General features: G+C 44.6%; 1 protein-coding gene across 8 annotated transcripts in view; it reads left to right on the top strand.

The window, feature by feature from the left end:
- The window catches only part of ACSL1 (acyl-CoA synthetase long chain family member 1), a 408,120-nt gene that overhangs the window by 360,442 nt on the left and 24,251 nt on the right, over nt 1–23,427 (top strand). For all 8 annotated transcript variants that reach the window (XM_086962488.1, XM_086962494.1, XM_086962493.1 and 5 more), the window contains exon 18: nt 12,978–13,121. In XM_086962488.1, the coding sequence (XP_086818614.1) occupies nt 12,978–13,121 (144 nt within the window). The remainder of the gene's footprint in view (nt 1–12,977; nt 13,122–23,427) is intronic.

Genomic DNA, 23,427 nt, shown 5'->3' with positions numbered 1-23,427 from the left:
CGAAGCCCAGATTCACTATCTACTTCGCTGGAGAACTCCTCAACAAGGAAAGGAGGCAAAACAACTGGACATGATTGGTTGTCAGTTAGGTGGCCCACCTGAGATCACCAAAATAATAAACGTGGTAGGAATTTGACCTAGAGCTAATCATTCTCAGTGAGGGGTAGTGCCCAGTGCCAATCCTCCATTGTACAGGTTATTGAGCTGTTCTGCTAGTGATTCATTTGGGGGGGAACCAGTTACTATGAATATTTTCTTAAAGTAATATTCTTGTTCAATTTATAAAATACAATGAAAATTAGAATATGGTTTCTTAAATCTTAGCAAGTCTACATCATGACAGCGGCTTGAACCACGAATGGCAAGCCAGAGTCTCCCTCTGACTTCTATGAAAGACTGCAGCTGTAGTTCTTTAATCTCGGAAAGCCATAGTCCACCATTTGCTTCATCAAAAATCCAACCTATTTTCACCAGAGCATTTCTTAGGGAGTCACTTTTCTTAACTGCTAAACTGATTTTGCTGTTCTGTATTTCAGCCTACTGCAGCAACTCAATCTGCACTCTTATTTATATATTTTTTTCCGTTCTTCCATCAAGACAAGCACAATAAAAACGATATATATTTAGAAGGCAAGCAGCATCCTCCTACATCTCATAAGAAAAGGAGAAGGAAAGCCCCAGTGATTATTCTCCTCAGGCGAGCTCATATACATCATAAGCAAGCTTGTTTGAAATGTTGTTGATCCTTGCGTGTTATGATCCTTGCGTGTTATTGACTCCTTTTCAAAGTTATTTCATTGATGTTTTAATCATAGGGCCATTTTATTTCCACACCTCCAGTCACTTACATCACTATTTTGCAGAGTGTTTTGCCAATATTCCATATGTCACAAAATATTTTAGCTTTTTTAATTAGGTGGCCACTGTGATCTAGGTTATTTACCCTCTAAACTGATAGTAACCATTCCAACACAGCTGGGGGACTGGGAAGCACCCACCTCAAGCAAATCTTCCATTGTGCCAACAATAAAAAAGTAGGAACTTTTTGTGTTTTTAAGTAATTTTAAAGGCAAACCACCTCCATTTATAACCCCAAAAATCACCAGTGTCAAGCTTACCTTGATTTACTGGCATATTACCTCTGAGCACCTTAACCACTTATTGCCAGAAGATCTTGATGAGAGGGCACCGAGAGAACATGTGGACATCTGCCTTTTTCTCACCGCACTTAAAGTGCTTCTTCCCCTCCCGTCATCCCAGATTCTACAGCTTCTTCAGCATCCAGTATGCCCTACGCACCGTGAGCAAATGATCTTTCCTGAGAGGACCAGATTTTGTAGTCCTCCCAGGTTCTATTTCCCTTCCCGTCTTTACCTAATCCCAGTGCCCAGCTTGCCAATTGATGGTATGTAAATTTAGATTGGTTGCTGTCCATGATTCCCAATAAAGCCTCCCGGGAGATAAATAAATAATCCTCCTTAGTTTTCCACATTGATGTACTCCAGCTTCAATTAGAGGGGTTGACAGCTTGTCTGGAAGGCTTACTTCCGTCCCAGAAAAGTTCCATATTGGCACGGAGCCACTCTAATAAGGTATCCCTAGTATCTGTCTGACCTGATCTCATAATTTGCAGGCAGGCTACAATATCTTTAGCCTAACCTTTTTGAAGTACTTGGGATGGCCACATTTTAAAAGGAAATGCTCCCTCTTCATGGGCAAGTCTTATCGTCCTGACCTTAAAAAGCAGGGTGAAAATTGCTCAAAAGGTGAGATCTAATGTTTTTTAGTTGGAACACCCAGCATTACAGATAAGTCTGGGCTTGCAATGCCCTGTGCTCTTTATTTTTGTGCTCTTTATTTCTATGTAGTTTCCTCCATGCTAATTTCACCCCTTTTGCGGACCATATAAAGCTGTTCAGCTCCACCTGCAGTTTCATACAGCCCTCTAGCCTCAAATTATAGGAGTATTGCATTGAATATAAATGTACATTTCAGGAGTATGGACATTTTTTAGAAAGTTGGATCTTCCTAAGAAGCAGAGTGGAAGGCCTCCCCAGGCTTTATTGAAATTTACTTGGGATGGTTTATCAAGATCTTGCTCCACCTAGATTCTTAAGTATCTCATTTCCTGTTCTACCAACAGACTGTTGTGGTGAGTGTTCCATTCCATGATTTCAGTTTTTTTACTGGTTGATCGACCAACCCAAGGCTTTCCCAAAGTCATCCAAGGTGCCCAGGATCGCAAATCACTCTTATACACCATTAAGTCGTCTGCACATAGGCTAACTATTTTCCCCCAACCACGACCCCTGAGACAAAATCCTTTAAAGCAGGGCTCATCAACGCTTGATCTTTAATTAAACATAATACCGAAACAGCAGAGCTTATAGATGCTAATAGTCTGGATTTAATCTTCATCACCGAGACTTGGGCCGATGAAACCTCTGACACAATTTATTACTGGCTATCCTGGAAGGATACACACTAGCTAGAGCTGATCGGAAAAAGAAACGAGGGGGGAGCTTGGCTATCATAGCCAGAAATGATTTAAAGATGAAGAGTTGCGCCTTAGGCAGCACCCCGGACTGCGAAACTCTGTCCTTTCACATCAAATTAACACAAAATTATACCTTCAATGGCCTTCTGGTCTACAGACCGCCAAAAGCCAAAATTAACCTGACAACCCTACTAAACCCCTTCTTAGAATCCAGCGTGCAATACCCCGACTATACCATCTTGGGGGACTTTAACATTCATCTTGAAAAAAGTGACCATACTGGGACAGCAGTGTTGACTAACACATTAACCCGTTAAGCGCGCCGCAAATTCCGCCCCAGTGCGGACGTTCGATTGCGCTAACGGGATCCGGACGTCCAACGGTCGTGCGCAGCACTAGCGAGGTAGTGCACGCGACGACCGTTGGACGTTCGCAGCACTGAACGGGTTAAATAATCTGGGCTTAGAACAGCTAGTCCATTCGGACACACACAAAGCAGGACACACCCTGGATGGCATTTTTACCTCCAATAAACACATTAAAATACTGGACTGTCTTCCCGTCCCTTGGTCGGACCACAAGGTCATAATCTTTTCTTTAACCCTGGACAATATAGAAGGAACTACGTATGCACAGATACAAAATACACCTACTTCATATACCGACATTAACTGAGGAATGTAACATGGTCACCGACCAAATTTCTAGCTGGATAACATCGGCCATAGAAACAGCAGTACCACAAAAAAAGGCCTTTAGGAAAAAACAACCATCCCAACCATGGTTTTCAGAAAATCTTGGGGCTCAGAAGCGAATATGCAGGAAACTCGAAAGGACATGGAGAGTAAATTATAGCCCAGAGGGCACAACTGAATATAAGACCTCTCTTAACATATACAAGAAAATGATCTTTACCACAAAAAGCCAGTATTTCACCCAGAAAATAGAAGAAGCAAAAAACTCTAGCCAGGAACTATTTCGAACGGTAAAACCACTTGCCAAAGTTAAAACTGACACCAATAGGCCATCCACTACTGAGTTTTGTAATACTCTGGGACAATTTTTTATCGACAAAGTGACCCAAGTCTATGAATCATTCAAATCAGCCAACCCACAATCCCCTACACAGGACTTAAATGTCCATACTAAGGACCTAGCTATGAACACAACCTTAAAACCAGAGTTCAAATTCTTCCTACCTGAGAAGAATCAGGTTCACCAGACTGTTATGGCGACCAAATCAGGGGCATACTCAGACCCATGCCCTCCGAAAATATTTCACTTGTTCCCAGAGCTGTACAGTGAGCAAATGATCAGCCTTCTGGAACTCATATTGAACTCTGGCATATATCCAGCTATCTGGAAATCTACATCAGTCCTACCCCTTCTGAAAAAACCCAATCTAGATCAAGAAGAACCTGGAAACTACAGGCCAATAGCGAGAATTCCTTTTGGTTCCAAGGTAGCGGAGAAACTGTTAAACAACTTGCCCAATTTATTACCGAGGCGAACATACTGGATCCCTCACAGTACGGCTTCCGTGAAGGACACCGCACCGAAACAGCTTTGCTAATGGCAGTGGAAGAGCTCAGGAGCGTGCTGGACGCCTGGGGGAAGGCGGCTTTGATATTATTATATCAATCAATCAGTCAAAACACTTGTATAGCGCGCTACTCACCCGGAAGGGTCTCAAGGCGCTTGGGGGAAGGGAGGCCGCTACTGCTCGAACAGCCAGGTCTTGAGTTGTCTCCTGAAGGCGAGGTGGTCCTGGGTCAGCCGAAGGTGGATGGGGAGGGAGTTCCATGTCTTGGCCGCCAGGTAGGAGAAGGATCTGCCTCCGGCGGTGGCTCTACGGATGCGTGGTACTGCGGCGAGGGTGAGGATGGCGGACCGTAGCTGGCGGGTGGGCGTGTGGAAGGTCAGGCGGTCGTTGAGGTACTTGGGGCCCAGGTTGTGGAGAGATTTGTGTGCGTGGGTGAGGAGCCTGAACGTGATCCTCTTGTTGACTGGGAGCCAGTGCAGGTTCCTCAGGTGGCCGGAGATGTGGCTGCGTCTGGGGATGTCCAGGATGAGTCGGGCGGAGGCGTTCTGGATGCGCTGTAGTCTTTTCTGTAGCTTGGCTGTGGTTCTGTAGTAGAGGGTGTTTCCGTAGTCCAGCCGGCTGGTGACTAGGGCCTGGGTGACCGTCTTAGATTAGATCTATCAGCGGCCTTCAATACGGTGAACCATGACACGCTCCTGGACCGACTAACAGCAGTAGGAGTTCACCAAGAGGCAAGAAAGCTGTTGGCATTGTTCCTGGACAATAGAACTTTCACAGTGGAACTGGGCGAGAAAAAGTCCAAACACTTGAACTCCCCATGTGGAGTCCCGCAGGGGTCCTCGCTGAGCCCAACGCGCTTTATCCTATATGTAAAACCGCTAGCCAAAATCATCAGGGCTTGTGTCTTTCTGCCAGTGTCATACACCGACGACACGGGCATACGAGCGCTATACAAAACCTCAAATCAAATTTCACTCAAGGGATGCTGTTTTGGATCCCGGAGTCTGTCTGCCAGTGGCTTGATGTACAGATTAAAAAGCAAAGGTGACAGCGGACAGTCCTGGTGTGTCCCCTCTTCTAATATTTATCTGCTTAGTAAGATTCCGGTTGACCTGGATCTTAGCAGTTGGATTTTTATGAAGACTCCACTTCTCTTGAAAAGGTCTCTTGTCATGTTTAATCAACCATTGCAGAAAAAGCCCAATTGACCCTATCAAATGCTTTGGCAGCATCGAAGGAGAGAACCAGATCTTTCTATAGTGGCCCAGTCAGATCATGTGTTGGGTCTTGTAACTGCCTCCCTTTTGATCTTTATGAATTAACACCTTCCGCCACGGCGCTGGGGGCTATGGAGTGAGCGCGGCGCTCCGGTGCTCATGACCGAACCACGCGTCATGAGACACGTGTGGCATGTGCTCATGACTGCGTGGTGCCGTCATGACCCCGCCCGCTCATTAATTTGCCCGCACAAGCGGGGAATTAGTGCTGCATTAGTGGAACAGCAGCGGCATGACGGAACCACGCCGTCTTGAGCACACGCCACCCGTGACTCATGATGGCGTGGTCTTTCATGAGCACACAAGGGGTTAATGCACCAAATAGTCTCCAATCGCTTTGTTAATCTCTGAGATCGGCCTATAGGACTCGTATAACTTGGGGGTTTTATTTGGTTGTAAAATAATGTTGATAATTGCCTCGTCCCAGGATTGCAGGCGATCTTGTCCTTTTACAAAGGGTGCATTCTGTACTTCAGTTAAACAGGGGAACTAGCTCATTTTTCAAAGCCATATACAGTTCATTTATGAGGTTATCAGGCCGGCTACCTCCCGTCTGTTATTCCCTAATTAACATGGAGACTTCGTCAGTACTAATCTCTGAACACAGTTCTTCCTTTGAAACTGTTTAATTGGAGTAGCTTGTTCTATCTCTGAGTCCTATTTACATAATGTATCCGTTTATGGGTCTTGAATGGCCTAAATCTTTCAAGTATATTCTACTTTCGTTTTACAGGCCAGTAATTTAACACACCCCTCCTTGTACAACTAATGGGGCAATGTACTAGCTTCCCGTTTCTTTTTAATTCTTGCCTCTAATAAATTAGCTAGGTTGAGCTTAGCTCTTTCTATTCTTTCATTTATTCGGGCCTGATCTTGATAATGAGTGTTTACTTCTCGAGAGCCACAGTATTGTGGATTCAAGAATTCTCATCTTATGCTTTGTCTCCTTAACCTGTACTGTATCAAAACTGATTAGCCTATGTTTGTATCCCATAGTATAGACAACAATTGGTCCTTGACATAATTCTTACCATTGAAAAAGATCATAACATTTTATCAATTTAATTCACTCCACAACAAGACTGAATCTGTAGTCTTAATTACACCGATGATACTAGCCCACATCAACAAAAAATCACACATTTGGTGCCAATAAGCCAATGAAACCAAGAAAAAGTCCAATCAGGACAGTCAATTTAATATACAATATAACAACGATTGAACATCAATGAATCTATGTACATATATTTACATGAATCATAAGGCAAAATACACTTTTATGAAAAGAGAGCGTGCACAGAGAAAGAGATAAAGTAGGTGCTCAAGTGAATGATCAAGAGGATCAGAAAATTAGTGTAGGTCATTCATATACAAAGAAACATGAGCCTGCCCTAGGTAATGCTTGTAAAAAATACTTTTTTTACTAGCCTAATTCTATGTAAAATTCCTTGGTCCTTAATTTGCACCAATTTGCAACAGGATTGTCAGGAAGAGGGGAGGGGGGGACAAGGGACACGGGTCAATAGGTACAGGCCCCCAAGGGGGAATGTCGTCGACGTTTCGACCCAACCATATAACGGGTTGTTTAGGTCCTCAATAACGGGTCTTCATCAGGACGGTGTGATAAGGGGAATCTCTCAGAGTGCACGTCAGTTAAAATTAATTAGGCACCCTTCCGTGGTGCCTTGACACGAGAAAAACGTGCGACGATAGGTCCGCACTCCAGTTATGACAATATTCAAAGCTTTACCAACGTGTATATTCACGGGTGTTTTCAAAGTTTCTATCCAAACGAGTCAGACATCGAATGCCCTTGTTTTGTGGTAAAAAGCGTAGACTATTCTTTCTCCTGCGCTCAGCTCAGTTGCGCACCGCTTCCACTGCCAGTCGCGTTATGGAATGCGTCACTATTAGATCATCGGTATACATTGTTGGGAAGAAGTATGAAAAGGCTTGTTCTATCTCTGAGTCCTATTTACATAATGTATCCGTTTATGGGTCTTGAATGCCCTAAATCTTTCAAGTATATTCTACTTTCGTTTTACAGGCCAGTAATTTAACACACCCCTCCTTGTACTACTAATGGGGCAATGTACTAGCTTCCCATTTCTTTTTAATTCTTGCCTCTAATAAATTAGCTAGGTTGAGCTTAGCTCTTTCTATTCTTTCATTTATCCGGGCCTGATCTTGATAATGAGTGTTTACTTCTCGAGAGCCACAGTATTGTGGATTCAAGAATTCTCATCTTATGCTTTGTCTCCTTAACCTGTACTGTATCAAAACTGATTAGCCTATGTTTGTATCCCAGGCATTGTGCAGGGGGGGCAAAGGGTTTTTTAACTGCAAGAATTAACTAGTTTCTTTTTTCAGTTTGTCCATTCTGTTTCTAAAAAAGAGCTCGATTTACTGTCCATCTCCTGAGGGCTGGTGTTTGATCTAGCCTAAGTTCTAGACTAACCGCTGAATTCAGTCATGTGTTCAGCTGGGTGCTCCACTTTCTTACTCGTTTTACATATTCTAGTGTCCATGTGAAAAATCTATTCTAGAGATGTCTGTATTTTTTATTATGGAAGGTAAACCTTTGTCCTTTACTCCTCTTATCCCTCCAAATATCAGCAAGACCTAAATTTTCCATTGTTTTACCAGGGCTCATGCTGGGTGAGTTAGCCGTATTCCTAGTCGTGGATTTGTCTAGGACAGGATTTATTAGTACATTAAAATCCCCTTCCAATATAGGATCGTCTGTTTGGCCCATAATACCTTGCAAAGGCATACTAGTTACCATATATTTTCGCTTTTACTATAACCTATCTCCCCCGTATATCTCCCAGAGTAGCTCTAATGAACTTTTTAAAAAGGACTACCACTCCCTTCACACAGCATGACTGATTTGTGCATATGTAACGCTCTACCCATTTTTGTCTTTTTAGTATATCCTCCCATTCTGCTTTTAATGTGAAAGTCTCGCGTTTTATAACTGCACTCTATGGAACTCTTAAGTATTCCAATAATATTATTCTACTTTTAACTCTGAGGCCATTAACATTCCATTTTAGAACCGTTAAAGTTCTATACTTGGGTGACTTTTATGAGTTGATTTTGGGAAGGGGGAGTGGGTAATATCTGGCTGAGCGCCTGGTCTTCCAGCATACCACCTCTTTGTTAATGAAGACTATTTTATTTTTATTTTTTCCCACATGCACACACCCAGTGATTAATTAAATAAAAAGACAGACCTCCTGTTGTAACCCTCCCACCCCACCCTGCGGAATCCTCCAGAAACCATTGGGTATTCTTCACAAGACATACCCATTTGAGCTCTCATTAGTCTTCAGTGAAGTTAATTTCATTTCTGGTGTACTTTAATTTGTTCCACTAGCTTTCCCACTTATTTAGGATCCCATATATTATGCATTTTATTGTTCCACCTGATTTTCAGTCTGGCGGGGAAATTCACTTGAGCTGTGACTCCTAGTGATCTAAGTTCCAGGATACATTTTCCTAGCTCCCATTGTCTATCTTGCATTGTTGTGGAAATGTCCTAGCTGATTCTAAGAGTTCTCTTCTTTCATAGTTTCCTGCCTTGACAGCTTTTTTCAGTATTTTCTCTTTGAGAAAATAGGTTTTGAAGTTAATCAAAAGTTTCCTTGGACTCTTTGTAGCCGCCCCTTTTGAAAAAGTATCTAGTTGCATCAGCTGTGTATCTTCTTCATGACGACTACATCAATGCCGGGAATAAATTCATTCCGTAAGTTAACCATGAAACTTTTAATGCTCTAATCCCTCTGGAACAGTCAAAACTCTATTTCTTCTGGCATTGTTTTCGAGTGATTCAACCCCATTTTCAGTCTGAATCTCCTTTTAATTTGTTTTGACCTCCCTATTGTATTGCAGATAATACAGAATCTCAAACGGTGGCTCAAACACTGCGAAGCAAAACATGAAACGCAACACCTCAAAGGGTTTCACTTTACAAAATGCAAAGACTCTCCTAATAGAATAAGGCTTGGGGTTTTATTTATATAATGCGCTCTAACAGAAAGGCTTCCCCAGATGTAATATGAACCACATTCAAATATAAATAGAGATATATATTCGTATTCAAACAATAACACACTTGGTAAATGCAACTATTAAATGCATGGATGATAACATTCTCACATGTTCCAGCCTTTATCTCAACAAAGCTTACAAAAGTCTTCCAGGGTACATTAAATCTCACAAAATAATCCTTGAACGTGATTAACCCAAACACCTTGCAAGCCTGTCTGTCCGCTCAGAAAAGCTCAAGCAAGCCAGAGTCAGAATTCAGGGTGACATGAGGCCATGTCAAAACCAATAGTAAGAACTTCATAATTCTTACCAATGTACAACATAATGCACATTTGTGCACCACTGCTTATAGATCACATACTTCATCTCTCAACATACAACACAGTGCACATTTGTATAAATATCTGCCTTAGTTGGTGCTGGACCTGATCAGATATGGTCCTGACTTGAAATGTACCCAAATACTGCAGCTTTGTTCACTGTAAAAGACTACTCTACCAAGTACAGCCCTAATAGGAAGAGATAATGTTCATATTTCACCTGCAGGATCCCAGCAGTGCAAGTGATTCTATTCCAGTTTCTTTCTGGTGAGGAACAAAAAGATGCAATAGCGGTTATATATTTCAGACCTTCACAATCCCAACAAATGTCTAAAAAAGCAGACCTTCATGATATTATTAGTCCTCCATGATGCTTCTTCACTATACCCATCCAGCCCAAAAATCACTGGTACCTAGTTATAGATGGCTTGGTACCACTTACAATTCAAAGTGCTACCCTTTAGCTTCAAGTTGCGTCAAGAATACTCACAAAGTGCATGGTCCCTGCAGCAGCCTTCCTGTAATGCCTCTATTTGGCAAAGGGAAGATCCTTGGCAAACTCCAACAGAGTTGCAATGTATCCTACAAAACTATTCTCTAAATAGGGACTTTTGCTCAATGTGGCGCAGTCTCATTAACAGCCCATAAATGTCTTTCGGTTACTTGGCGCAGTCTTGAATCCCTAGTGTACTAAAGTCTTCCCATCAGAAGAAAAGGTATTTTGTCTTCAGTTAATTTACCACCAGATAAGAAAATATAGCTCACTTGTCTAGCTTTTCAAATTACTGCTAGGCATGTAATCCTGCATTTTGTCGATATTGCATTGTAGTGTGAAGCTACACCCTCGGCAAGAGAAGTTAGATTCTTAATGGATCCAGGTATTTGTATCCTTAAACAGGATTCCAGTCACAGACTGGATCAAAGAAGCATTAAGGTGGCTAAATCCAGACAGCATGGCTCAAGACATACTCTTCACCCTCAACCTACTCGGTTTGTAATGACAACAGATGTGTCCTTAGAAAGTTGCGGAACCAAATTTCAAGAATTGCAGGCGAAAGCCCACTGGTCAGCACAGAAGGGCCTTCTTGTCAACATGCTAGAATTCAGGGCAGTCCATAAGGGCCCACTGTCCAGCTCCCGAAGACTGTAGAATTCATCAGTGCTAGTCAGAATGTACAATAAAACTGCAATATTTTTGTGTGTTGTTGGCCCCCGTTTGGTGGATCTACCCATAGCTCTTTGGCTAGGTGGAACTGATCGGGTTTCTGGTGCTGAGTTGGGTAAGGAGCTACATTGAGTGCGACAGAGATTGGACCGGACACGCAAGATGGAGCCCACGGTCCGGGACCTCTTTGTTGCTCTGGGCTCCCTCCATACCGCTTGGGTGGGAGGAGCCAGAGAATTTGGACGGAGACTGGACGCCATTGTTGCCCCACCGATGGATGAGAGCCCCGACGATCCTAGGATGAGTGGTGCCGCTTGCGGCTCTGCACCGGCACCGGGTGGCACTGCTGTGCACCTACAGTTGGTTCCGTGGGGGGCCTCGGCTGGTGTTAGAGACGGGTTCAATTCGACCGATCGCGTGAGTGCGGCATTGGTGCCTGAAACTGCATTGCAGGCAGACTACTTCCACAGAACAGTTCCTTTGCCCACCCGACCTGCGTTGCCCTGGATGTGTCGCGCTTTGGGAGGATGGCTCGGAACCTTGCTGTTGCGCCTGAATGTCTGTAAGTGCTGCTTTCTCAGTCCCTGGATGCTGGTGTCTCCCATGGAGTCGGCTTTGCCTTGCTTTCCTGTTTACCCTGGTCGTTTGAGATTGTACTGTATTGCTGACATTCAGTTGACACGTACCGATGGAAGGGTCAAAGTGGGTCAGGGTTGAATTCTTCTTTCATATGTCAAGGGACGGATGCCCGGCCAGCTACTGCGATGGGGATGCTTTATTGCTCTGTATTACGACGCCACTATTGATTGTTGATTCGTGGGCTTATTTGTGATCGAGCCTGAGCTACTTGGTGCGAGCGGGGGGAGGGCAGGGGTCTGGTTTTAATGACTCTCCCCAGTCTTTTCCCTTTCTTTGGGGTTATTTCTGGGGCGACAGGCACGTTGGTTGGGGGAGGGCCATAGCCTCTTCAGACGTGCTGGGTGGGGGTTTGGGGGGGTGGGGTTCTTGGTTTCGCATACTCTTTATTCTATGGCCCTTTTCTTCGGCGAGTCTTTTCTCTCTATATTTCGGGTATTCGTTTTAAGGGCGACAGGCACGCTGTCAGGGGGGGTAGGCCGTAGCCTCTGCAGGGGTGCAGGGTGGGGGGTTGGGGGATGGGGTTATTGTTTTGTTCTCCCTTAGTTACTATGGGCCTTTTTTCTTCTTCTTTTTCTCTTGTGTTTCCTTTCTTTATCTCCTTTTCTTCGGATCACTATGCTGGGTCAGTGGGGTACCTCTCGTTGTTTTCCGCTTATTGCTGTCCTGTGGGAGGTACTAGGGTCGTCCTACGTTCTTGGGAAGGGCGATGACTGGTGTGATACGTGTATAGCTACCTTTTATCCTGTTGAGAGATTTAGCACCGGTATTCTGAATATTTGCTATTTTGCTGCCCTGTTGTACGCATTGCCCACTCGGTACTTATTGTTAGACTGTGCAGCATTTGATCCTTTATATTTTATAAATTTTAAAAATGAACCTTATCTCCTCCTGTATCTCAGTGGTCGCTTTGTTTCCAGTGCAACTGAAATGCTTGCTGTTTTTATCGGTGTACTACTGAGTTCCTGTAAATTTGCTAATGTGCTGCATACTGTAGCTGAGGCCGGCCAGGTGGTTGTAGGCCCGTAACTGTTTGCTAATACTGCACAAAAAAGGTTTTCAAAAAATAAAAAAAAATAAAAAAACTGCAATTTTTTTTATAAGCAGGGGTGGGTGTAACAAAATCCCATGAACTTTCAGAAGAGGCACATTTTTTGGGCTCTTTCCTTAGTCTTATGATCCCAATTTGCCATAATGGTCACAGAATGATTTCACATAATACATATTTCCTCAGATATCTGGGTCGAATTCAATACCAGCATATCTGCAATTCAGAGCAACTACTGTAGAAAAATGTTTTATTCGCATGTCCAAAATTGACACGAGTATTTTCGGTCACTATCCTAAATCTCTTGTTCAGAAATACTGACCTTTTTAAATGGTGGCTTCTGGTTTTGTCTTGTCCTGTATAAGTACATATATATTTTAGAACTGTTGCTTTAATGTTTTGTGGAGAGCTTTCAAATTATTTCCTTTTGTCTCGCAGAATGGAACATTGAAGATTATAGATAGACGAAAACACATATTCAAGCTGGCTCAGGGAGAATACATTGCACCTGAGAAAATTGAAATTATTTACCAACGAAGTGAGCCGGTGGCTCAGGTATTTGTTCATGGGGAAAGCCTACAGGTAGCTATCTTTTTAAAAAAAAATTATTATATGGAATTGTATTTCTATTACAGATGTGGTGTTTTTTTAGTATCTATATCCATGTAAGACAAAATTCTGTCTCTATCATTGTTTAAAAGAATTTCGCCCTTCACAAATTAGATGGTTTAATAGTTAAGCTTATTCTGGAGTATATTCAATTTTGTTCCACCTATCCATGCCCTATATTCTGTGAAGATGTACCTAGGTCACCATCTCTTTGCACTGTAAATTGCTTTTTCAAGGCTACTATAAATCAGACTTGTACAAAAGGTGTGCATATAATTACATTCATGTACAGCCACTCACCTTTCAACACTCGCCTGTGCCACAATGCCTCTATTTCCACCTGTGTGTGCAGCCTTTTGACAGTTGGGCTACGCAAGAGACTATGCACCCATCTCTCCATGTTTCCTTGTATTTTTTTTTCTTGTTCTAGTTCAACGTGATCGACTGTTTCCCTTGATTCTAAATTGAAGACCTGCATTTTGTGTCTTTCTTCGGTGTGGCTAAGATGTGAATGTTTTTTAGGGTCTGCTATGGCTTATGAAGTATATAGTAGGATGCTTATTTCCTACTTGAGTTTCAGTGGTGTATTTTCAGAAGGGATTTTTCAAGTTTGTAGATTTGTTCAATGGATCAAGGGTATAGCAGGATGGTGAGATGAAGAGGGGTGGGAATAGAGGGAGGCTTGATGTGGTGAACCATCTGAGCTTGCAAGCTGGTCCTTAAAGTTGATTCAAGTTTACTCTGTTGAAGTTCGTGTGTGTGTGTGTGTGTGTGCGTGTGCGTGTCTCTTCGCATTCACCAACTCTTTCGCTCAGCAAGGTATCCACGGCACAGCGAAGAAATAAGTTCTGGGCAAATATTTATTTTTAATATTTATTTTAATCCACCATTAGTGCAGAGATATGGGCGGTCTACGCATTTCAGCGCTATTCCTTCAACTGGACCAGTTCAGTTAAAACCTGAGGTTACAGGGATGTTATAATTTGGTTCAGACTTTACACCCACAAAACCACTGAAATTCACCATTTATAGTTCTCAAGTAACTCGCACGTGCCCTACCATAACTAACTTGCACCCCCACCATGCTGTTTTCTCATCAATTTCACTGCAACATTTGCAGTAATATCAATTGTCATCATAGAAGATGTCATGATTGAGTAATATGTGGGGTGATTAGTAGTGTATTGTGAGGGCCCGATTTATAGTTCCCTTTGGCCACGAGTTGTTACTTGAGATAACTAATAACTGGTGAATTCCAGTGGGTTTGCGAGTGTAAAATCTGAACCCAACTATTATGTTCCTGTAACCTTTGGTTTATTCTGTGAATTTCTACTTTTTTAATGATATTTCCCAACTATACCGTTCCTGCAACCTTTGGGTTTTTTTGTGTGAATTTTACAGTTAAAAAATATAAATTGTACTACAACTTGGCCCATAAGTTCAGTGTACTAATATACATTATCACATGTTTATAAATGCATTTTATTCACATTCATTCCAATTGTATATTTTAAAACTAAAAATTAAGGTACGGTTACGTATGTAGTGTTTCTATGAATGCAATGCACAAAATATTTCTTTTTTTTAATTAATTTGATAGATATACGGATCCATTCCCAACCAGAGCACATATTAAATACTAAGACAGATGTTATACAAACATATGTATGTTATCGCAATTTCTGTAAGTGTAGCACTGCCTGTGTGTGAGTCTGTGAGTATCTATATGGGTCTGTGAGTGGCTGTGTGGGTCTGTGAGTAGTTTCATGGATGTATGAGTGGCTGCTTGGGGTTTATGAATGGGTGAGAGTAGGTGTGTAGGTGTGTGGGTCTGTGAGTGAGTATCTGATAGACACATCTAGCTGCAGATTCCTTAACTTAGAATATCCCCAGGCGTGAAACTGGGTCAGGAAAACGTTCCACATCAGCACTGCTACACGCCGGGGGCGGCTCCTCCATGTCTTCGTCCACGGACGTGACCTCAGCAGAGCCATATGCCCCTCCCGGTGCGCTGATGTCAGTTTTCTTCTTTTCCGCGTCCCAACGTGGATCCTGGAAAACCAGTGGTTCCTGGCCTGTTTTTCGGGTCTACTCGATGCCTTCGGCTTCCCGGAACAGTGTGCAATGCCTTCGGGCTTTAAGGCGTGTGAGACCTGTGCTCTTCAGATGTCTGTAACGGACCGCACACCATCTGTATGTGGTGCCTAGGAGTGAGACGCCTGTCAGCGAATGAAATCTAAGTCCTTAAGGTAGTTACTTATGAAATTGCTGACCGCAGGGCTGTCTGGTCCTGCACCTTCTTGTCGCCGCATTCCCTCTGGGGATCGAGCCCATTCCCGAGGTCGTTCCAGCGGACCTAGTTTGGAGGCGGGTAAGCACAAGCATAAGTTGTGGAGGTTTTCCTCCCATACGAATGACGCTGGTGCCGATCTCGCTCCTTGCCGGGTACGGGCGTCCAGCATTCGCATCCTCCGTACCCTCCCTTTCCAGGTGCCGGAGCGACGTAGGCCCAAATGGAGGCTTATTCCAAAGCACTCCACTCTTACTTTGGTCCCCCTCTCCCGGTTGCGCCTTTGGGTCCCATAGAGGTGGAAGGCACTCATGTCTGGTCATTGCCAGGGGATTCGTCCTCTGTGCCGGCTGTGTGCATCAAGTCTGGAGCCGATATGACGCCGACCGGACGTGGCCCAGAGGGCCCTCCCAGTTGCCGGTCTAGCCCGCCCCTTCAGTCTCCGCGTAGCCCTGAGCAGCTTCATGCGCTGACGTCTGAGCTGGCATCGGGCTTGACGCCCTGTTCCCCAAATGTTGCAGTTGGGTCGACGTCGGGCGGCGCCCGTGCTGAGTCCCCTTTGGAGGTCATTGACGTCCAGACGACTCCAAACACAACGTCGGTCGGTGCCGACATCCACGCCTCCTCCATTACTTGAGGTTGGTGTCCCATCTGACTCCTCGGAGGTCAATGCGACTCCCATGTGGCATCAGTCGATGCCGGCGCCTACACCTCCTCTTATTCAGGAGTTTGACGCTGCTCTGGATTCCCCCGATCTGAGGTCGTTTTGGTCCATGGTACAGGTACCTTGTGTGTCCTGGCCTCTGGATCAGCCTCCGGTTCCTCCACTTTTGCTGTCTAGTGGACGGGTTAGTTTCCAACCTTCTTCTACCCATGGTTTATTATCACCTCCCCGGATGGCAACTGAGGCTAGTGCTGCCTATGCATGGCTATTCACAGGGCGGCAGCTATTCTTAGTTTTCTGCCCCCTGTGGTTTCCCTGCCTTCTGATCCCTTGTTAAATGTTCTCTACATGGAGCCTGTTGAGGTGGAGCCTTTGCTGCCCCTGAGGGCATCTTTGTTTGACATCTTGTAGAGCACATGTCGAGCCCTTCCTCTGGTGACCCTGTTGATCGGGCCATAGCTTGTCAACACAGTCCTACCCCGGATGATCTGCTCTGCCTATCCCTTCACACTAGAGCTCAGGGCTTAGTAGTTTAGACAGCTTTGGTGGTTGGATACATGTGGTTGCCAGTTTTTCGCCTCTGCCAGTGCTGTCATCTGCGCATTAAATACGGCTTGCGTGTTCGCACGCGCATCCTCTACCCTTTGGGACTTGGTGAGAACCTTCTTCCTTCTATTCCAGAAGGCCCACTGGTAGAATTGCTTCGTCTTCTGCATGATGGCAGGGGAATGGCACAATTTTCCCTCCGCCTTTCCCTTGATGCCACTGACTCGGTGGGACAAGCTCTTGCTTGGTCTGTGGCTTTGCACCGCCATGCATGGCTGCGCCACAGTCATTTCCCAGACAAGTTCGGGATGCTGTTAGGGATCTGCCATTCAATGGCGAGGACCTTTTTGACCGCCACGCGGATTCTGCGGTCTCCCGCCTCTTGTCTGGGCTACCGTCATCTTGCGGCATGACTTCCTGCCTTAAATTTTTCTTGGGCATAGGCAATATAGTCTTGTTTGATTTTGATTTTTTTTATTCTTTTCAACAACAAAAAACACGGACTGAGGTTCTTGCATAGTGCCTGGATAGTGTAAGCGGTTGTTTCGCCTTTCAGTATTCGTTCAGTACAACCGGATGGCTGGTTCGGTCATCCTTCAACTCCTCTGAATGTGTATTTTACCCAAGAGGACCCCCCTCGCAGGGGTTGAGATTTGCCCTATGTGGGGTATTTGCTGGCTATGGGGTGACTGCCTTAGCCTTGGTACGCTTCTATGGAGTCTTCCTCACGGACATCTTTCTGGGGGTCAGGCTGTTCTACTTTTCTGCTGCGATCCTCCCGTTAGCATCACTCTATTGCAATTCAGTTGCAATTGGCTCCAGTTGTCCGAAGTGCTTCTGGGCCTAGGCATGAGTTCCTTGCCAGTGCGGCCTCTCCCTCGCCTGCCTTGAGGTCCTTATGGTTTTTCAGCGTTGCAGTGATCCTCTGGTCTATAGTGGCTGCTCTTCTTTGACGGCCATGGTCATTCGGGCCCTTGTTCCCTTCACTTCAGGCGCAGTCATTTCGCGGCAGACCTCCTGTCCTCGCTTTGTGGCAGGGACAAAAGCCGCTGTAGGGCATGCTTATTACTATTGGGGCAAACTTGGATACACAGCCCTTACTAGACTTGTCTTTCAAGGTAGCGGATTTACCATGTCAGTCTCTACTGTATGTGGTCTTATGGCCTCGTTTCCTGGCCACTTTCCCAAAAGCAGTTTTTCCACATTCCCTGCTGCTTCCGCACAGGTGTTTTCCACGCTTCTGCTTTGGGTTCATTCTATAACACTCTCAAGGGGAGTGTTCTAGTCAGGATACTCCTTCTTGGGTCCTGGGACCTTTAGGTTGGTCCCGGCGGTTTCCACTATCTTGCCTAGCTCCATCTCCATCTCCTACTCTGACTTGCGGGGGACTGCTGTTGCTCCCGGGCGACGGGCGGATGTCTCTTATGGGCCTGGACATTATCCTGTCCAGTTCTACTTCCATATGTCTGTTGGTACTTTTTGCATCCCCTAGTCTATTGTTACGCTTCATTTTTGAGCGTCTTTCTTCTTATTCAATGTCTCCTGTGCTCTTACTCAGTAATATCTTGCTGGCAACATTCCTTCATGTATTGTCTGTGGTCTTTGACCAAGTCTGCTTGTTCAACAAGTTCTTACGTGGGTGTCCGGCTTGCCTGGTCCCCTTTTTGCTGGTTGCCTTCTTGCTGTTGTCTCTCGCATCTTGGCTGTTCACACTACCCTATAGGAGGGTCTTGCTATGCTTCGTGTGGTTCTAATGTCCATGCTGCCTGATTATGTACCTTCCAGTCTTCCTCTTTGCTATCATTCTTACTGTAAGTCCTGTTTGGGCACATCTGCTTGTTGCCGTCGGTCCTTTCACATTTCTGTGACAGACTGACTAAGTACTGGTGTGTGTTCTGTTCTCATACCACCAGCATTTTCTGGCCATGTGTTGGTATTCTGCCACTGCTGTCACACGTATTTTTGCTGGTGCGGGTTTCAACTGTACTACTTTTCACTGTTGTGCATACTGCACCGGTATGCGCTACCTCTGTCATACCAGTTGCCATCTCTCTGGGTCTTACTTGCGGTTAGCACGCCGGATCCTGCGAATCTATCAGACCCTAGGTTCAGTTCCACTTCTTGTGAAGTCCTGAACTTTCCTTTTCACACCTACATGTCTAGTATGGGTTTTCTTTCTCTCACCCAGTATACATACGGGAGTTTTCATGCTGTTCTTGGACAGCTTGTGGTTCCTTTGCCTCCCCATGTTTTCCACTCTTTTATGGGCTTCATGGATTGGTGTGGATGCGCTGGCTTGCGGTCCCCCTGTGTTTCGTCACCTTGTTGGCGGCTACATTCCCTCTGGAACTTCATGGGGTTCAGTCGCAGACCCGCCTCCTCTATGGTATGGCTTTGGTATCTATTCTACGTTAAGAAATCTGCGGCTAGATGTCGCTATCAGATGGACGAGTTAGTTACCTTCGGTAACAATGTATCTGGTAGAGACAGTCTAGCCACAGATTCCTTAACGCCCGCCCGCCCTCCCCGTTCTGTGTGGACCTTTTCAGGAGTTTTTTTTTTATAGTAGCCTCCCTCAGGGTGGCTTGCCTTTCTACAGGGTGACTTTTCACTCCACTCAGACTCACTATGTTCATTTTGTTTACACTGCTCTACTACGCCCTTTTCACGTGATTTTGGCAGTATGCTCATGTCATGTGTCCTTTCCAATCCTGTACCTGGATTGTACAGTGTGGGATCTATTCAGGTTTTTTCCCAACCTCTCTCTCTCCCCTTCTCAGTTGCCTTGGGGTCTCTTACCACCCCTAGGACCCATTGGTTCAAGTTGAGGGGCTCTGCCACATTCGATCTGTTTTTTATTGGGGTTACAAGGTCTTTTTCTGGTGAGGTCTTATGGTGAAATTGTCCTTGAACCCTATGTCTGGACTTGTTGTCCTTCATGGTTATACATTTTAGTTGCAGGCTTTGTCATCTGCCATGCTGTTTTTTCACATTTTAGTCTGCCTCCACAAGTGGTTTGACCTTTGTATTTGTGGGGTTGCTTCTCAGAGCTGTGCTCTGCTCTTTCCTTTTACTTTTCAGGATACAGTGCCTGGCACTGTCCTTTATGATTCTATTTTTCTTCATTTTTGCACACTGTTCCCATATCCTCAGTTTTTGGTGGTGGCACCGCGCTGTGGCGCGGAAATGTTTTTCCGACTAAAACTGACATCAGCCCACCGGGAGGGGCATATATGGCTCAGCTGACGTCACGTGCGTGGACGACGTCCAGGCGGAGCAGTGCCGCGCTGCTCTCCGGCGCGCAGAGGTGCTGCTGCAGAAAGTTTTCCTGATCCAGCCTGACTCCTGGGTATATTCTAAGTTAAGGAATCTGTGGCTAGACTGTGTCTCTACCAGATAAATTGTTACTGAAGTTAAGTAACTTGTCAGTCTTTGAGTGGGAGTAGGTGTTTGAGTCTGTGAGTGGGTGTCTGTATGAGTGGAAGTAGGTGTGTGGGTCTGTGAGTGGGTGTACGTGTTTTTAATTGGGGTCCAGATCCACAGCAGAGCACACAGTTTGCGCTGAGCGCCACTGTGAATTTGTTGACCCTCGTGTGCTAAAGCTTTAGGGACAATTTCTTGTCTATAGGGGTGGAGGAAGGTCCCCTCACAGGCCCCTCCATCAGTCCCATGGTGCCAGGGAACCTCAACTCATACCCCTTCGTTCACTTTAAAATTTTATTTTCCACCTGTGAACAGAGTCCCAGTGCACAAAATGTTGGCTGCAACTTTCCGCTTCTTCAGGCAATAACTGCATTGGTGTTGGCGCATGGCTCCACTGATCAGCCAGAGTGGATCCGTGCCTCTAGATATATTCAGCAGTTCTGCCTGTAGTTATGTCTAAAATCCTAATGGGAAATTGTGTTGGGACGTATTGTCCTGAAAGCTATTATTTCAGGTAGAATAAGTGATAAAATATGCAAGGGCAGTGCATCGTAAAGGTGCAAGTCCTAGTTAATGTAGCGTGGGCTAGCAAGTTCACAAAACTGTTTAAAGGTGCGCGAGTTTTTGTAATTTGGAGGTGGGTGTGTATGTAGATAGATATAGTTAGATAGATATATAGATCTATCTAAACACAAGAAAGAGCCCAACTCCGTCTTACTTTCAAGAAAGGACGTTTAATGGTCTGCGCCACAGCATTACATCCACTCCTTTCTCCTTACGCGTTTCGACGGTCTTGCCGCCTTGTTCACAGGTGAGTGGTTAATATAGTCCCAGTGGTCATGTGATCTGTTCAAAATACTGCAGACCCCACAATGCAACATGTGAGGATCGCCAAAACGTGACTTGCTGCATGTTCTTGATACATGCTATATGGCGTTTTTGCTGGCAGCAGTCCCGAAAAAGTTCTGAAACATGATGCTTGTCTTTCAAATGATTAAAAGCGCAATGCCCGTGTCTGCTGCAGCGCTGCAAGTTATTCCTGAAACGCGGTGTCAATAGGGAGAAGTATTTTGAACGGAGTTGGGCTCTTTCTTGTGTTGAACTTAAAGTTACAGGATTCTCCGTTCCTGTTATCAAGAGCCCGCCCTGCATGGGTCGACGGCCCCCAGTAAAATGGAGATTTTTGGGAAATAAATATATATATATATATGTATATGTGTGTATATGTATGTGTGTATATATGTATATATCGCACAAACATCCCTCCAAGAAGAACGCGGAAAGCCAAGGGGAATACAGGACAGGTAGGCACGTTTATTACTTGCTACAGCAATGGCGGCGAATGCATTTCGGCAACTCTCGCCTTCCTCAGCGCCCAGCATTGCAGCATGTCCTTTTCCACGAATGTTCCTTCCTGTTTAAATGGCTCCAGCACATGACGCTCCTCCCCCTCAAGTGATCGACCCATCCTGTCGGTGTCCGTTGTAATGTGGGACTTCAACACCCAGAAGGCACTGTATCGGCCCAACTGAGTGGATGGCGTGGGGGAGTGAGGCGGACTGTGGGTCTCGCTGGTAACAGGCAGGCAGTGGATGGTTGAATGCCTCAGGGAGCAAGAAAATCGACGGCCGCCGTCCTGTGTCCCCTTAGAACCTCCGCTACCAGTGTACCAAGGACAATTAATTGGGTCCGGGCAGTCAATGCGGACTGTAGCGTCCCTCGAAGTAAAATACTTCGTTTGTCCCAACAAAAACATCCAGGTATGTGTATATATATGTATGTGTGTATATATGTATATATGTGTGTATATAGGAGGGAAGGGCAAGTAAACAGTGTAGCCGCAAGCAACAATAAGACAATCGTAAACCTTTCACAAATACCACTCAGTGACAAGGAAAACAACCTACTGAGTCTGGGCCTAACATATTGCCCTGCAAATGACTTAAACTATGCAAAAACGCGACTTGATATATTCAGGGGCACCAGGAAATTGGAACTGCAGAAATATCATCTTCTAAATAAGAAAAGTAACTTGAGCAATCCAGTTCTTGAAAGTACTAATATCACAGCCTCCCAAACTGACATCCAAATAGGGAGTACACTACAACAAGAAATCCAGGAACTATGGGATGATGGGCTAACTGGGACAATGATCGACAGAAGTGAATTTGATTCTGTGGACAATAGCGATCCATTAAACATTGGGACTGCCATAATCGGAGGCCCTTTAACAGCATTTCGGCCCAAATCCACTTTCAATCCCATTATGATGAAGGATTCCATTGATCTGTTTCATGAGCAGGTCACGGCCCAACTAAAAAATCTTAATGTCCACATACACAGAGGTAAAAAGAGATCTAATAAAGAACGGACGGAATACTTTGCCCTAATGTCTAAACTTAAAAAGAACAATAAAATAGTCATCAGACCATCTGACAAAGGTGGCAACATAGTGCTGCTAAACAAAGACATGTATACCAAAGAGGCTTTTACCAATTAAATGACAAACTGTTACATGAGGTGTAATTCCATTGAACTGAAACAAATGTACGCGACGTTCAGTAAGAAACTTTCACATTGAAAATCTGATGGCCTGATAACAAACCAGGAGTTCAGATTTTTGAGAAATAACTTTCCAGTAGTGCCAACCATATACTTTTTACCTAAACTCCATAAAGATCCAAGCAACCCCCCAGGACGACCAATTATCTCAGCAAGAAAGGGTTGCTTGGAACATGTCTCTCAATATGTAGATTTTTTTTCTACAGGCCCATGTTAAGACCCTACCGTCATACATCAGTGACACTAGTGACTTCCTACGTAAACTGAAATATCTGAAGTGGGAACCAGGGTACCTACTAATAGCGCTTGATGTTAGTTCCCTGTACACTAGCATCATCCACACTGACTGATTAAGAGCATTGGATTACTATTTGGAGTAATCAATGGGTAACATGCAAAAACACAAAACTATGCTAATCGAGAAGGTAGAATTTTGTCTTAACAATAACATCTTTATGTTTAATAACCTTCTCTTCAAACAGATCAGAGGTGTTGCCATGGGAGCCAGCTTCTCCCCCAGCTATGCATGTCTTCACATGGGCTGGTGGGAGGAGCTGGTTCTCGGGGTGGAACACCAGGAGGCCCTGACTACCCATGTGGTCACCTGGCTTAGGTTCATTGATGACTTGTTTGTTATTTGGAATGGCGATATGCACACTGCAAATGAATTTGTGAAATGTATCAATTCAAATGAACTAAATCTACACTTCACAGCAGTCATAAGCCCAACATCAATAACCTTCTTAGACACCGAGGTATACATAGAGCATGACCAAATAGAAACTAAGCTACAT

Source organism: Lissotriton vulgaris, chromosome 3_1 (genome assembly GCF_964263255.1).
Source record: "Lissotriton vulgaris chromosome 3_1, aLisVul1.2, whole genome shotgun sequence".
Taxonomy (NCBI): Eukaryota; Metazoa; Chordata; class Amphibia; order Caudata; family Salamandridae; genus Lissotriton; species Lissotriton vulgaris.
Note: the sequence above shows the minus strand (reverse complement) of the source record. Positions and strands in the feature narration are given on the sequence as shown.